The sequence below is a fragment of the Pseudophryne corroboree genome, chromosome 2 (genome assembly GCF_028390025.1).
Source record: "Pseudophryne corroboree isolate aPseCor3 chromosome 2, aPseCor3.hap2, whole genome shotgun sequence".
Taxonomy (NCBI): Eukaryota; Metazoa; Chordata; class Amphibia; order Anura; family Myobatrachidae; genus Pseudophryne; species Pseudophryne corroboree.
In genome coordinates, this window is record NC_086445.1 from 786,333,871 (window position 1) to 786,348,938 (window position 15,068).

Sequence of the window (15,068 nt, forward strand, 5' to 3'; positions counted from 1 at the left end):
TGAGCTGGATGCACACTAGGGGCTCTCCTGAGCTCCTAGAAAGAAAGTATATTTTAGTTTTTTTATTTTACAGTGAGATCTGCTGGCAACAGACTCACTGCAGCGAGGGACTAAGGGGAGAAGAAGCGAACCTACCTAACTGGTGGTAGCTTGGGCTTCTTAGGCTACTGGACACCATTAGCTCCAGAGGGATCGACCGCATGGAACCGGCCATTGATGTTCGGTCCCGGAGCCGCACCGCCGGCCCCCTTACAGAGCCAGAAGCAAGAAGTGTTCCGGAAAATCGGCGGCAGAAGACTTCAGTCTTCACCAAGGTAGCGCACAGCACTGCAGCTGTGCGCCATTGCTCCTCATGCACACCTCACACTCCGGTCACTGATGGGTGCAGGGCGCTGGGGGGGGGGGGGCGCCCTGAGCAGCAATATAAACACCTTGCCTGGCAAAATCATCACAATATATAGCCCCAGAGGCTATATATGTGATAAATACCCCTGCCAGAATCCATAAAAAAGCGGGAGAAAAGTCTGCGAAAAAGGGGCGGAGCTATCTCTCTCAGCCCACTGGCGCCATTTTCTCTTCACAGTGCAGCTGGAAGACAGCTCCCCAGGCTCTCCCCTGTAGTTTTCAGGCTCAAAGGGTTAAAAAGAGAGGGGGGGCACTAAATTTAGGCGCAATATTGTTTATACAAGCAGCTATTGGGGGAAAAATCACTCGGTTATAGTGTTAATCCCTGCATTATATAGCGCTCTGGTGTGTGCTGGCATACTCTCTCTCTGTCTCCCCAAAGGACTTTGTGGGGTCCTGTCCTCAGTCAGAGCATTCCCTGTGTGTGTGCAGTGTGTCGGTACGGCTGTGTCGACATGTGGGATGAGGAAGGTTACGTGGAGCAGAGGCCGATAAATGGGATGTCGCCCCCTGTGGGGCCGACACCAGAGTGGATGGATAGGTGGAAGGTATTAACCGACAATGTCAACCCCTTACATAGAAGGCTGGATGACGTAAAACAGCTGTGGGACAGCCGGCTTCTCAGCCCGCGCCTGCCCAGGCGACTCAAAGGCCATCAGGGGCTCAAAAAAGCGCCCGTTACCTCAGATGGCAGACACAGATGTCGACACGGAGTCTGACTCCAGTGTCGACGAGGTTGAGACATATACACAATCCACTAGGAACATCCGTAACATGATCTCGGCAATGAAAAATGTGTTACGCATTTCTGACATGAACCCAAGTACCACATAAAAAGGGTTTTATTTTTTGGGGAGAAAAAGCAGCCAGTGTTTTGTTCCCCCATCAGATGAATGAATGAAGTGTGTAAAGTAGCGTTGGTTCCCCCGATAAGAAACTGGTAATTTCTAAAAAGTTACTGATGGCGTACCCTTTCCCGCCAGAGGATAGGTCACGTTGGGAGATATCCCTTAGGGTGGATAAGGCGCTCACACGTTTGTCAAAAAAGGTGGCACTGCCGTCTTAGGATACGGCCACCCTGAAGTCTGTATATACACACTCAGGTTATATACTGAGACCTGCAATTGCCTCAGCATAAATAGTGCTGCTGCAGCGTGGTCTGATACCCAGTCAGATAATATTAATACTCTAAGACAGGGATAATAGTTTGCTAACATAGAGCATATTAAAGACGTCGTCTTAGATATAAAGGATGCACAGAGGGATATTTGCCGGCTGGCATCCAGAATTAATGCAATGTCCATTCTGCCAGAAGGGTATTAGAAACCCGGCAGTGGACAGGTGATGCTGCCTATAAAAGGCACATGGAGATTCTGCCTTATAAGGCTGAGGAATTGTTTGGGGATGGTCTCTGGGACCTCGTATCCACAGCAACAGCTGGGAAGAAAAATTTTTACCTCAGGTTTCCTCACAGCCTAAGAAAGCACTGTATTTTCAGGTACAGTCCTTTCGGCTTCAGAAAAGCAAGCGGGTCAAAGGCGCTTCCTTTCTGCACAGAGACAAGGGAAGAAGGAAAAAGCTGCACCAGCAGCCAGTTCCTAAGATCAAAAATCTTCCCCCGCTTCCTCTGAGTCCACTGCATGACGTTGGGGCTCCACAGGTGGAGACAGGTGCGGTAGGGGCGCGTCTCGGGAACTTCAGGGACCAGTGGGCTTGCCCACAGGTGGATCCCTAGGTTCTGCAAATAGTATCACAGGGATACAGGCTGGAGTTCGAGGCGACTACCCCTCGCCGTTACCTCACATCAGCCTTGCCTGCTGCCCTCGGAGAAAGGTAGTACTGGCGGCAATTCACAAGCTGTACTTCCAGCAGGTGAAATCAAGGTACCCCTCCTTCAACAAGGCCGGGGTTACTATTCCAAAATGTTGTGGTACCGAAACCAGACGGTTCGGTGAGACCCATTCTAAAATTGAAAGCCTTGAACACTTATATACGAAGGTTCAAGTTCAAAATGGAATCGCTCAGGGCGATTATTGCAAGCCTGGAGAATTTCATGGTATCACTGGACATCAAGGATGCTTACCTGCATGTCCCTATTTACCCTCTTCACCAGGAGTACCTCAAAATTGTGGTACAGGATTGTCATTACCAATTCCAGACGTTGCCGTTGGTCTGTCCCCGGCACCGAGGTATTTACCAAGGTAATGGCCGAAATAATTATCCCGTACTTGGACGATCTCCTTATAAAGGCGAGGTCCAGGGAGCAGTTGTTCGGCGGAGTAGCACTATCTCGGGAAGTGCTACAACAGCACGGCTGGATTCTGAATATTCCAAAGTCGCTGCTGGTTCCTACGACGCGTCTACTGTTCCTGGGTATGGTTCTGGACACAGAACAGGATAAAAAGGGTTTCTCCCGGAGGAGAAGTCCAAGGAGTTGTCGTCTCTAGACAGAGACCTCCTAATACGTATATAGGTGTCGGTGCATCAATGCACGCGAGCCCTGGGAAGGATGGTAGCTTCTTACGAAGAAATTCCATTCGCCAGGTCCCATGCAAGGATTTTCCAGTGGGAACTGTTGGACAAGTGGTCCGGGTCGCATCTTCAGATGCATCGGCGGATAACCCTGTCTCCAAGGGCCAGGGTGTCGCTGTTGTGGTGGCTGCAGAGTGCTCATCTTCTAGGGGGCCGCAGATTCGGCATACAGGACTGGGTCCTGGTGACCACGGATGCCAGCCTTCGAGGCTGGGGGGCAGTCACACAGGGAAGAAACTTCCAAGGCTATGAAAAAGTCAGGAGACTTCCCTACACATAAGTATTCTGGAACTAAGGGCCATTTACAATGCCCTAAGTCAGGCTAGACCCCTGCTTCAACACCGGCCGGTGCTGATCCAGTCAGACAACATCACGGCGGTCGCTCATGTAAACCGACAGAGCGGCACAAGAAGCAGGATGGCGATGGCAGAAGCCACAAGGATTCTCAGATGGGCGGAAAATCATGTGTTAGCACTGTCAGCAGTGTTCATTCCCGGAGTGGACAACTGAGAAGCAGACTTTCTCAGAAGACACGACCTCCACCCGGGAGAGTGGGGACTTCATCCAGAAGTTTTCCAAATGATTGTACACCATTGGGAAAGGCCACAGGTGGACATGATGGCGTCCCGCCTCAACAAAAAGCTACAAAGATATTGCGCCAGGTCAAGGGACCCTCAGGTGATAGCTGTGGACGCTCTGGTAACACCGTGGGTGTACCAGTCGGTGTATGTGTTCCCTTCTCTGCCTCTCTTACCCAGGGTAATGAGAATAATAAGAAGGAGAGGAGTAAGAACTATACTCATTGTTCCGGGTTGGCCAAGAAGAGCTTGGTAACCAGAACTCCAAGAAATGATCTCAGAGGACCCATGGCCTCTGCCGCTCAGACAGGACCTGCTGCAGCAGGGGGCCTGTCTGTTCCAAGACGTACCACGGCTGCGTTTGACGGCATGGCGGTTGAACGCCGGATCCTGAAGGAAAAGGGCATTCCGGAGGAAGTTATCCCTACGCTATTTAAAGCTAGGAAAGAAGTGAACGCAAACCATTATCACCGCATATGGTGGAAATATGTTGCGTGCTGTGAGGCCAGGAAGGCCCCAAAGGAGAAATTTCAGCTAGGTCGATTTCTGCACTTCCTACAGTCAGAGGTGACTATGGGCCTAAAATTGGGTTCCATGAAGGTCCAGATTTCGGCTCTTATCGATTTTCTTCCAAAATAGAACTGGCTTCACTGCCTGAAGTTCGGACTTTTGTTAAGGGAGTGCTGCATAGTCAGCCCCCGTTTGTGCCTCAAGTGGCACCGTGGGATCTCAACGTGGTGTTGGATTTCCTGAAGTCGCATTGGGTTGAGCCAGTTAAATCCGTGGAGCTACAATACCTCACGTGGAAATTGGTCATGCTGTGGGCCGTGGCGTCGGCCAGGCGTGTATCAGAATTGGCTGCTTTGTCATACAAAAGCCCTTATCTGTATTTTATATGGATAAGGCGGAATTGAGGACTCGTTCCCAATTCCTTCCTAAGGTGGTATCAGTTTTTCATGTGAACCAACCTATTGTGGTGCCTGCGGTTACTTGGGACTTGGAGGATTCCAAGTTACTGGACGTAGTCAGGGCCCTGAAAAGTATATGTTTCCAGGACGGCTGGAGTCAGGAAAACTGACTCGCTATTTATCCTGTATGCACCCAACAAGCTGGGTGCTCCTGCTTCTAAGCAGACTATTGCTCGCTGGATCTGTAGCACGATTCAACTTGCACATGCTGCGGCTGGACTGCCGCACCCTAAATCTGTAAAAGCCCATTCCACGAGGAAAGTGGGCTCTTCTTGGGCGGCTGCCCGAGGGGTCTCGGCTTTACACCTTTGCCGAGCTGTTACTTGGTCGGGTTCAAACATTTTTGCAACAGTCTACAAGTTTGATACCCTGGCTGAGGAGGACCTAGAGTTTGCTCATTCGGTGCTGCAGAGTCATCCGCACTCTCCCGCACGTTTGGGAGCTTTGGTATAATCCCCATGGTCCTTACGGAGTCCCAGCATCCACTTAGGACGTCAGAGAAAATAAGATTTTACTTACCGGTAAATCTATTTCTCGTAGTCCGTAGTGGATGCTGGGCGCCCATCCCAAGTGCGGATTGTCTGCAATACTTGTTTATAGTTATTGCCTAACTAAAGGGTTATTGTTGAGCCATCTGTTGAGAGGCTCAGTTATATTTCATACTGTTAACTGGGTATAGTATCACGAGTTATACGGTGTGATTGGTGTGGCTGGTATGAGTCTTACCCGGGATTCAAAATCCTTCCTATTTGTGTCAGCTCTTCCGGGCACAGTATCCTAACTGAGGTCTGGAGGAGGGTCTTAGTGGGAGGAGCCAGTGCACACCAGGTAGTCCTAAAGCTTTCTTTAGTTGTGCCCAGTCTCCTGTGGAGCCGCTAATCCCCATGGTCCTTACGGAGTCCGAGCATCCGCTACGGACTACGAGAAATAGATTTACCGGTGAGTAACATCTTATTTTTTTTGTGGGCTTTCATATGAAATACAATACAATAGTATGTTTCCATAAAAAAAAAAAAAAACATTCTGATTTTAATATACATTTGAGGAAAAAAATCTAAAAAATTGTTCTTACTTTTGTTAATAAATCCCCAAAGTTTTATTTTGGGATTGTAATAAAGATCATTTGCTATAAGAGCTTTTTTTTTTTTTTTGAGTAATTTATGAAAAGCATATTTAAAAATAAACAAGCAATATTTTTTTCAGTTCACAACATTAGAGGAATGCACGTTCTTCTTCAGATGTGTTTTAGAGATGAGATTCTACAGACAGCGTCTGTTCCCACTTCTGTGCAGTGGCACAAACTTAAGTGGAGACAAGATACTTTGGGGGTAATTCCAAGTTGATCGCAGCAGGATTTTTGATAGCAATTGGGCAAAACCATGTGCACTGCAGGGGAGGCAGATATAACATGTGCAGAGAGAGTTAGATTTGAGTGGGTTATTTTATTTCTGTGCAGAGTAAATACTGGCTGCTTTATTTTTACACTGCAAATTAGATTGTAGATTGAACTCACCACACCCAAATCTAACTCTCTCTGCACATGTTATATCTACCTCCCCTGCAGTGCACATGGTTTTGCCCAATTGCTAACAAAAATCCTGCTGCGATCAACTTGGAATTACCCCCTTTATGTGGAAAGACACTTGTGTTGAATGGGCCCGTTTTTTACATTTTCCTAGACCACTGCAAGTGGTCCAGGAACAGGATAGGTGTGGGTGGACTTTAATTAGTGAAGAAAGGAAAGCCCATTGGTCACTAAATTAAGCCCACCCAAACCTAACCTGTCCCTAGACCATTTGTGTCACATTTGAAAAAGTGGAGTGTTTAATTACAGAGAGGTTTCAAACTGGGAGAATGTGTGCTGGGAGCAGGAAGGAACAGCAACTTGGAGAATGGGTGCTGGGAGGGAGAGATAAAGCAGACTAGAAGCAACACTGTACTCACAAGAAGAAGCCTCAGTCACCTGGCTATCATTGGACCAGTGCTCAAGCTACAATTCTCCCATTTGTGGTGTATTACAAGGGAAAAACAAAAACTGAGCATCTTAGCTTTGTGGTTATTTCAGACTGTGTGTTTTTATCTTTTATCCCTGCATTGTTGCGGGATAATGTTTTTTGGAATAAAATAGACTTTTTTTCACCGTCTGCTGTCATTTGGAGCCATTTCTGTGGAGGTAGCGGAAGTCCAGATATCAACTGGGACTGGAAAAAGATACCTTTCAGCGCATATAGGGCTTATCATAAAGGTAAGCCTGGTACCAATAGACCGTGTGTTAAAAGAATTTTGGTATATGAAGTGTGAAAGAAACCTTTATGGGAATGCATCGCATTTAGTACAGGTCAGTCACTGAAAGATAGTGACCCTAGAAGTCATCTGTGAAAACATTGGATATTTGCTAATGGACATGTCATATATTATGTTCTCTGTTTGAGGAACAGGAATACACACGGACTTGGAACGTATAGTAGCATCGCTGGGAGATCGCCTCTGTGTTTCTATTGTGTCTATAAAGGAGTGGTGCTCTTTTTTGGTGATCTGCCGAGTTGAAGCTAGGGCGCAAGTTACTTTTTACATATTTTTTACAACACAGTGGCAGTCTACTGCCTCCAAAGGAAACTCAAACTTCTTGAAGAGTAAATTTGAAAATTCACCAAAAAATTTTTTCTACTTCTCTGATGGGTCAGATAAGGCACTTGCTGGTGTGGTTGCATCTGATGCGAACATGCCAGGCAAGTGCTTACAGGCATGTTACTTCAAAACCTTTGAACATTACAGAGTAAGAATTTGGTGTTTTCTTTACACCCATGGCAGCATTTATTATACCAAATTTCATTACAATCTGAAACGGTCAGTCTGAAACCTGTGTTGGTTTGATGTAGAATAATCCCACAAGGAAATATCTGGTAGATTTGATTTAAAAAAACAAAACTAAACAAAATAAACATCCTAATATAATAGAAACATGGATTCCTAGCAAGAATTTATTTCAGTTTAATTTCTATCCTGGTTTCCTTGATCTTTTGTAGAACTTACACAAATAGAGGACCCTCGAGAGCAATGGAGACGAGAACAAGAGAGGATGCTGAAAGAATATTTGGTTGTAGCCCAGGAGGCTCTTAATGCCAAAAAAGAGATTTATCAAATTAAGCAGCAGCGTTTTGAATTGGCACAAGAGGAATACCAGCAACTGCATGAACTCTGTGAGGATGACAGTCGCTCCCATGCCAGCTGTAAGTAAATAGGTCGGGGGTTTATATGTTTTCTAAAAACTTTTCATTAGCATTGTTCCCTTAAACTATCCAGAGATTATTTTATCTAAAAATGATTAGATACACTCTAGCATTTGAATACATTTTAAGAAATACAGTATGATGCTTGCATTAATCCTTTCATGCATGGATGTCACTACAGTGGACAGCTGTTTTTAAATCATTATCTCCTATAGAAACTACTGCTCTCATTTTTAGGAGCTCTACGAAAATTAGAAGGTGTGCCACCTAGTGAGAGTTTTTAATTCCTACTTAACAATATAAGGTCAAAATGAAAAGGCTGAGAAAAGTTCTCTCACACTCAAAGATAGCAGAGTAAGTACAAAGAATAACTTCAATGAAAGTAACATATAGGTCATAATATGGTAGATGTTTTGATTCAATTTATTGTTGTCATAGATGATGGAAAATCATACAGGTGAGTCAGTGCTCATCTTTGCCGCTAGCAAGTTGCGTTTGCCACGGGTTTGCACTTGCACAGCGCATGTACCAGCGATCCATAGGATCACATGGGTGCAAACTATCCCACGAATGGGACGCAGGCTGTCACAGCTAGTTGGAATCGCGACTAGTATGTTGCCTGTTAGCGTGATAGATGAGGGGGAACATATCTGTATGAGATGGTACATTTTGGTGTTCTTTCATTTTCTTGATGTGACTTGTATAAATGCATGGCTGCTGTACTGAATGTCTGGATTAAATGACAACAATCAGGGCTACAGATTTGTAAGGAGACCCAATAGTTTACATACAAATCCAATATTTAGGCATCTGTGCAGGCACAAGACCTGTTCTGTGCATGTGTAAAACAGGTCTTGCACACCCCTGTCAGCCACAGCATATTTGACATGCTGCAGTGTTTGGGGGTTGGAGCAGGGGTAGCCGATACCGTTCTTCAAAACGGGGTCATGCTGCCCCCATTTTGTATACGGGCCACATCCAAGGTCAGCATCGTCAGATGCAGACATCCTAGACCAGGCATGTCCAAACTGTGGCCCTCCAGCTCTTGTGAAACTACATATCCCAGCATACCCTGACACAGTTTTGCTATCTGATAATGTTGATTATCTTTACAGGAATGAAAGCTATACCTTAAACACACCTTAAATACACTTTAAACCTTTAGCCGCTGCGGCCGCTATACTTAATACACGCTACGTACTTTATACACTGTTTGCGTACGGAGTCCCGTATCACTGTACGGACTTAGCATACAAACGCCGCGCAAGGCGGTACATAGTACACACAGCGCGCACACACCCCTATAGTGATACACTTTAAACTTTATACAGCAATGCGATGCGTTACTAATACACTCTTAAACCTTAGCAGGAAAAGGAAGACACAACAATGATTTGTAGTTAAACCACTGGGTTCCGACACCACAGCGTAATATTTGCTGAAAGGGGGTTTACAATACAAATCATACACTACAATACAAGACAATATAACAGAATAATGGCTACAGTCAATGTACATACGTGATTGGAATCGCTTGCGCAACCCGGCCGGTCCCCGGTCATCTGATAGATAACTTTGTGAGTCTTGTGCCAGGCCAGGCTGCAGCAGGCTTTATTTATACAATTCTTCCTAAAGCAATACAATAGATACTGTAATCCTTTTGTCCATTGGACACAGGAATGCACTTTTACAGTACAGGAGAGGTCATAGGTCTGTTTGAATAGGTGGGCGATGTCTATTTTCACTGCTCTTGTGGGTGGTCTCCTCTGGATTCCCGCCGCATACATAATGTACAGTAAATACAGTTTATATCTATATTCTGCTCCTGCACATAACTATCCGCAGGAACATGCGATCTTCCTCAAACCAACACCGGAATGTTTCCCTTAAAATACCCTACAGCTGGATACCAAACACCACCTTGTAACCTTGTTCTGTCCCCTCCTATCCTGTAAAGGTGAATCCCTTTGTTCTGTTACCATTTAAACTGATGTTAATTTCTGATGTGGTGCAAGGAGACTATGTGTACATTGTGCACTATTTGGATTAAAATATGTAATGTGTTTTGATAGCTCTCCATGCGTTCACAAACTCTACTGTTAATACCCATACCACGCACTGATGCGCACGACCGCGGGAGCGACCATAAGCAAATTGCGAATATGTGCACGCACAGCAGGACAAGTACACATGCGGAGGCCATCTGTGTTGTTTGTACGTGATGTGTGTACTGCAATATTTTTCGACTTTGACAGTCCACCACTTGGCAGTCACCAATAACTGCCACTATCTATTCACTAAACAGAAAAATATCTACACAATATCTACAGAAGTTTTGGATGGTCGGGGGAGAGTGGTAGGTAGGAAATGTATGACCTAGTGGGATAGTAAAAAGCATGTATGTATGAATCCATGTCTGAGGGGCATGTATCATTGTGCCGTATATGTTCTAAATAAGCTTCAAGGTATTGCGAAGTATACATTAAATCCTTCTCATCCCGTATTAAGGGTCTGTAAATGGGCCAACAAACACTACCGAGCTTTTTTTGGCTTCTTGTTCCAACAAATGGGGTGCACATTTAGTTGATGATACAGGGAGGGGGAACATATGTGAGTGCTAGTATATGTGGATATCACCTGTCGACTATGTGTGTCGTTAACTGAAGGTTGTAGAGATGAAGATAAGACACCTATCTAAAATACATTCACATAAACATTTACATAAACATTCTTGGAAGTCTTTTCCGGATGGGTGTATCTGGGCAGAGGGGGAGACAAAAGAAAAACAGGTGAACGAAACAGGCCATGAAATTCATTTGCAATCCTTATTATATCACTGTCTCTATGGAAGGGTCATGAATTAAATCTGCTGCTATAACTGTACCCTTGCTCCTGAGACTCATCAACTTTGTGCCGTGCTTGCGCCGCGTCAGAATTCGAACACACCTAAATACCAAACCAATAATTATGACGACTCCCAGGATACAAAGGAGAAACTTCCCTACACTCATAATGACATTTCGAGCCCACTTTCCTAAACCTGAGAACCAATTGCGTGGTATCAGTTCCTGCTTGTAAGCTTGTAACTCCCTTCCCGTATACCTGAAGGTGTCGTCATACATCTCAGTGATATTATCTATCAAGTTCGCTAGCGCATAGATATACCTATAATTTATAATTCCTCTGGCAGTACGGGTGATGTCTAATGCGAGAAGGAATTAAATCCCGGTGGATTCGTGGATCAAATCAGAGGCTACGTGCTCCGTCCTCTCTATGAGGTGTCTCTTGACGATGTGTTCATAGTGAGTATGAGTATAAGGAGCCTGAGCACTGTGGTGAACATCTCTCATCCTATCATGGGTTATGGTCATGACCTCTGGCAGTACTCTCCCAATATAACACAATCCCTCTGAGCTCGGGGCAAGCCACTTGTACGACTTCCTCCCACATATGAAATAGGCATCATCTGGGAGAACATAGGGGACAGAATATGACATCACCATATTACAAACTTTCCAAGTGAAAAACCCAATCCCTAGTTCTCCCATCTGCTCAGTACAAGTATCAGGATGGATGATATGAGCACAATACCCTGGTGATACTTTTCCAACCCACATGGTCTTGCTTCCACGAGTATACCTATACCGAAAATACCTCCCACTGTTGGCTATTTGGCGTACAGAGTCTATGGGTATCCTATCAGCTCTGTGTGAAAAGGTCATTGTCTGGTTTAAGACCTTACCCACTAGTGAGTGTTAATCACTCAACGGATGACGGTCCATTTCGATATTAAGGTTGGACTGACATCTCTGGATGCACCCATCCTCACCTATATTCTCATAATTCCTACAAATACAATATTCATCAGACAATAACCCCTCATAGTGCCTCCGAACTCCCTGACTACCAGAGCGCTTACTGATGCCAGCCTTTACTAAAGTGATGTGCTGATCCTGAGATCCTACAAATTCATACTTGCCATCAGAACCCATTCCAGATCCCTGCTCGATCTCTCTGGGACCCTCACAAAAACAAACTGTCCTTATCAAAACCAGAGTTACTAATAGAACCCGAAACGCAGTCTCTTGTGATCGATCCATTTCGTTTAGGGAAAGAAGGAAAATAAGAAGGGGAAAAGACAGGAAAATGCAGGGGGAGGTGAAAAAAAAATGATATTACAACCGTTCTAGATCTGTGCTCGGATGCCCTTCAACAGTCCTGCCTCTCAACCCTCCCGGAACAGACACTCCAGTGATACGAGGTTCTCTACACTCTGCTCTTTGTCACGAGTTCTCTCCGGGTCAGCGGCCTTTCTGTAGGGAACATAAATCTTGTATTTCAATGTGTTTAACTGTTGTGTATTATCAGTTGTGTGAAGTAAACCATCTGTGGAAAATGAAAAGAGAAAGGAAATAATAAAAAGAAAATTTTTCAGATTTGCGTTCACCATCAGGCTGTCACGCCATCATGCAAATCGGTGTCTATGCACAGTCTCCCTTCACCAGTATTCTCATTCTCCACCCTTTGTGCATGACCAGGCACACTGCGTTAATACTGGTGTCCCTATGCTGGTGAGATATACTGGATTTGGGCAGAACTCTGAAAGACCGAGTAGGCCTGTGGGGTCTGAACTATAACCCTGTCGGTGAACGTAAGAGATGAAGAGGAAGCTTTGAAGACAAATCACATAGAGTTTAGTAACAGATAACTTGGTAGAGGCAAAGAAGATTTTACAAAGTTTGACACCTGGATTGGGCACTAAGGGGAATGATTCTCTACTCGGTCTGCTCCCCCCCAAAAAAATCTATGTGTGTTATATCTCTACTGGGACTATCCCAGCCATCAATCCACTGTCCTGTCCATTCTAAATTCATTGGGAACCCGGTATCTTTGAGATAATTTCCTATACCTGTGATGGACATGCATCTAGAACAGCGAAATGCAACCTTAGTCTTCGTGGGTATCCAACATAATTCGTACTTCCTGGGCGGGAGCACGCTATATGTATACCATCTCTAACAAAACTTCTGTTAAATTAATTAGAGGTCACTTCTGCTAGGGAAAGAAGCAGAAGTTTAGGGACCTCCTCCTAACCCCAGTAAGTTCTGTCAAAAGGGTAAAGTTGCATTTATTCCATTCTTCCCATTAACCGAATCTGTGTTTTCTATATGGCTCGTGACTCCTTACTATATGTCCCTTGATCCCGTCTATGTGTTTAATAACGTTGCTTGTTTTCTCTGTCTAGGGGTCTATATTGGCTATGTGCTCTACTACTCTTGCAATCTCTAACAAAATGTTCTTTATTTTTTTTACAAATGTAACAATTTCTCTGTCTTTTCTTACCACCAAGGTTTTTGGGGTTTAGGCTGATGAGACTCTGGTGTAAGAGCCTGTATACTTTCAATCCCCAGCCTCTCCTCCTGCAGTTCTCTACGCCTAGCAATATTCTTATGGTGTTCAATCGCGCACTCTCTACGACAAGCTATCCAATCAGGCAAAAAATGTTTGTACCCGGCCCCTACTGTCTGATTGAGTCCGTCCATTAATACAGAAACAGCTACCTTCCTGTAATTCGCACCGTTCCCTGTATCTGATACCCCCATGTATCTATTTATTATTTGCAGGTCCTGATGGAAGTATTCAGATGTCATTTCATTTTCCCTCTGTTTTATGGAGAAATTTTTTTTCTTCTCCACTTAACAGTTGTGGGGAAATACAACTCTAGTTGCATGTTAATTTGCTCTAAATTCTCCTGATTGTGTTTTGTCAGTCATAAGACTATCCAACTCTAATCTACAATCAGTGATACATTTTTGGGTGTCAATATTAGGAGGTAGGCACGCTTTCAATAATATCCGCCAGTGTTTGTTTGTCAATTAATACGCATTACCCAGATCTCTGAAAAATTTCTGACATCTGGCTAAATGCTTCCGAGGGTCGGGGAATTCTGAAATGATTGATCGCAGCTCATCTCTGGGCCACGGGCAATACATTGCATTATTCCTGGTGAGGATTATTCCCTGACTATCGGTTCCCCCATTGGGGTTACTATTTCCAAGACAGGGTGTAATCCTACCATTCCATTCCTAATCTGTTTACTGTGAGGTGTTGTTGTCTCTGTGCAATGAACTGTCTCACACTTACCGGTAGCTGTGACCTCACCAGTTCTTTCATTGGGGAATATTGTTACTGCTCTACCTGGTTGGACAGGCCCCACCTGAGTTTCCTGCAGTGAGGTGACTGCTTGGAGGAGAGCTGCGATTTGGCTGGATATATTTATTATTAAAAAAAAGATATAGATTCAATATATATATTACAAAGTACAGTATACCTATAGTTACAACTCATACAGTAAGCAGTTAAAACATACAGTTACATACAATTACAGTTACAGGCCAGCGATACAATTACCATTCCCTCCAATGCATCTTATGTCTCTCTGTCTCTGTAAATAAATACAGGAACTGATCTGCCAGCAAGTCCATCATCCTCTTGTGACCTATAACCTTGAAAAGACTTAAAAAAAAAAAAACAGGATACATCTTGCAAAAAAAATAATTAGGGTTAATACATTGTTTTTACATACTACTATATTTTACGGATATACCATTGACTGTAGCCATCTTCTCCCCCGCAATATACGGTAGTGGTGGTGCGGTCGCCAATGTTTTCCCGCTAGGTTTGGAACCTGCCGCACAAGCTAATTTCCTTTGCATATCCCCCTCTTGCTGCCATAATTTTAAACAATCATTATGTCTAATCCTTTGTTTTCTGGATTTAATCAGACATATCTTTAACCTTAAGTTCTGTAATACCTCTGGTACAAAGCTGCTCACCTTAAGGACTGGTTCCCTATCTTTGTCAGTCATACGTACCCATTCAGACAAAAAGTCTTCAGTGTGTGATCCATATTTACCACACATAACAAACCTCGCTGACCCCTTAGGCTGCGGTACCTCAACCTGAACCCTGGTTAAACGTCCACCGCTTGTGCAATTGGATCCCATCGCGGACTTTTTCCTTATTACGCAAACCCCAATGCACACCGAATAGACGGTGAAAGTTCTTAGAGCGCTTTCACCCACTCCTTCTCTGCCGGGTACCACGACTCACTCCAAGAATGACCACCGCGTACCCAGTGAGATCCCTATCTGATTTCTATTCACTGGAAGTGTTTAGGAGTGACTTACCTATTCCAGTGAATATACACCGCTGGAGATTTTCCTGAGAGAGACCAGCGAAAACTCCCTATACACTTATACACAAATCACAATTGCTTATGCTCTATACAGTGCTAATGGTACCGCGATTTTACGCAATGCACGTAAAGGGGTATCCAGTTGCGCTATATATAT

At 44.5% G+C, this 15,068-nt stretch overlaps 1 protein-coding gene across 3 annotated transcripts in view; it reads left to right on the forward strand.

Annotated features, from left to right (window-relative positions):
* WWC3 (WWC family member 3) overlaps positions 1-15,068 on the forward strand; it is a 617,369-nt gene that overhangs the window by 288,457 nt on the left and 313,844 nt on the right. For 2 of the 3 annotated variants that reach the window (XM_063955530.1, XM_063955532.1), the window contains exon 3: positions 7,510-7,713. In XM_063955530.1, the coding sequence (XP_063811600.1) occupies positions 7,510-7,713 (204 nt within the window). Of the gene's footprint in view, positions 1-7,509; positions 7,714-7,950; positions 8,068-15,068 lie in introns of those variants that run through there. The other variant, XM_063955536.1, reaches the window with a different exon arrangement.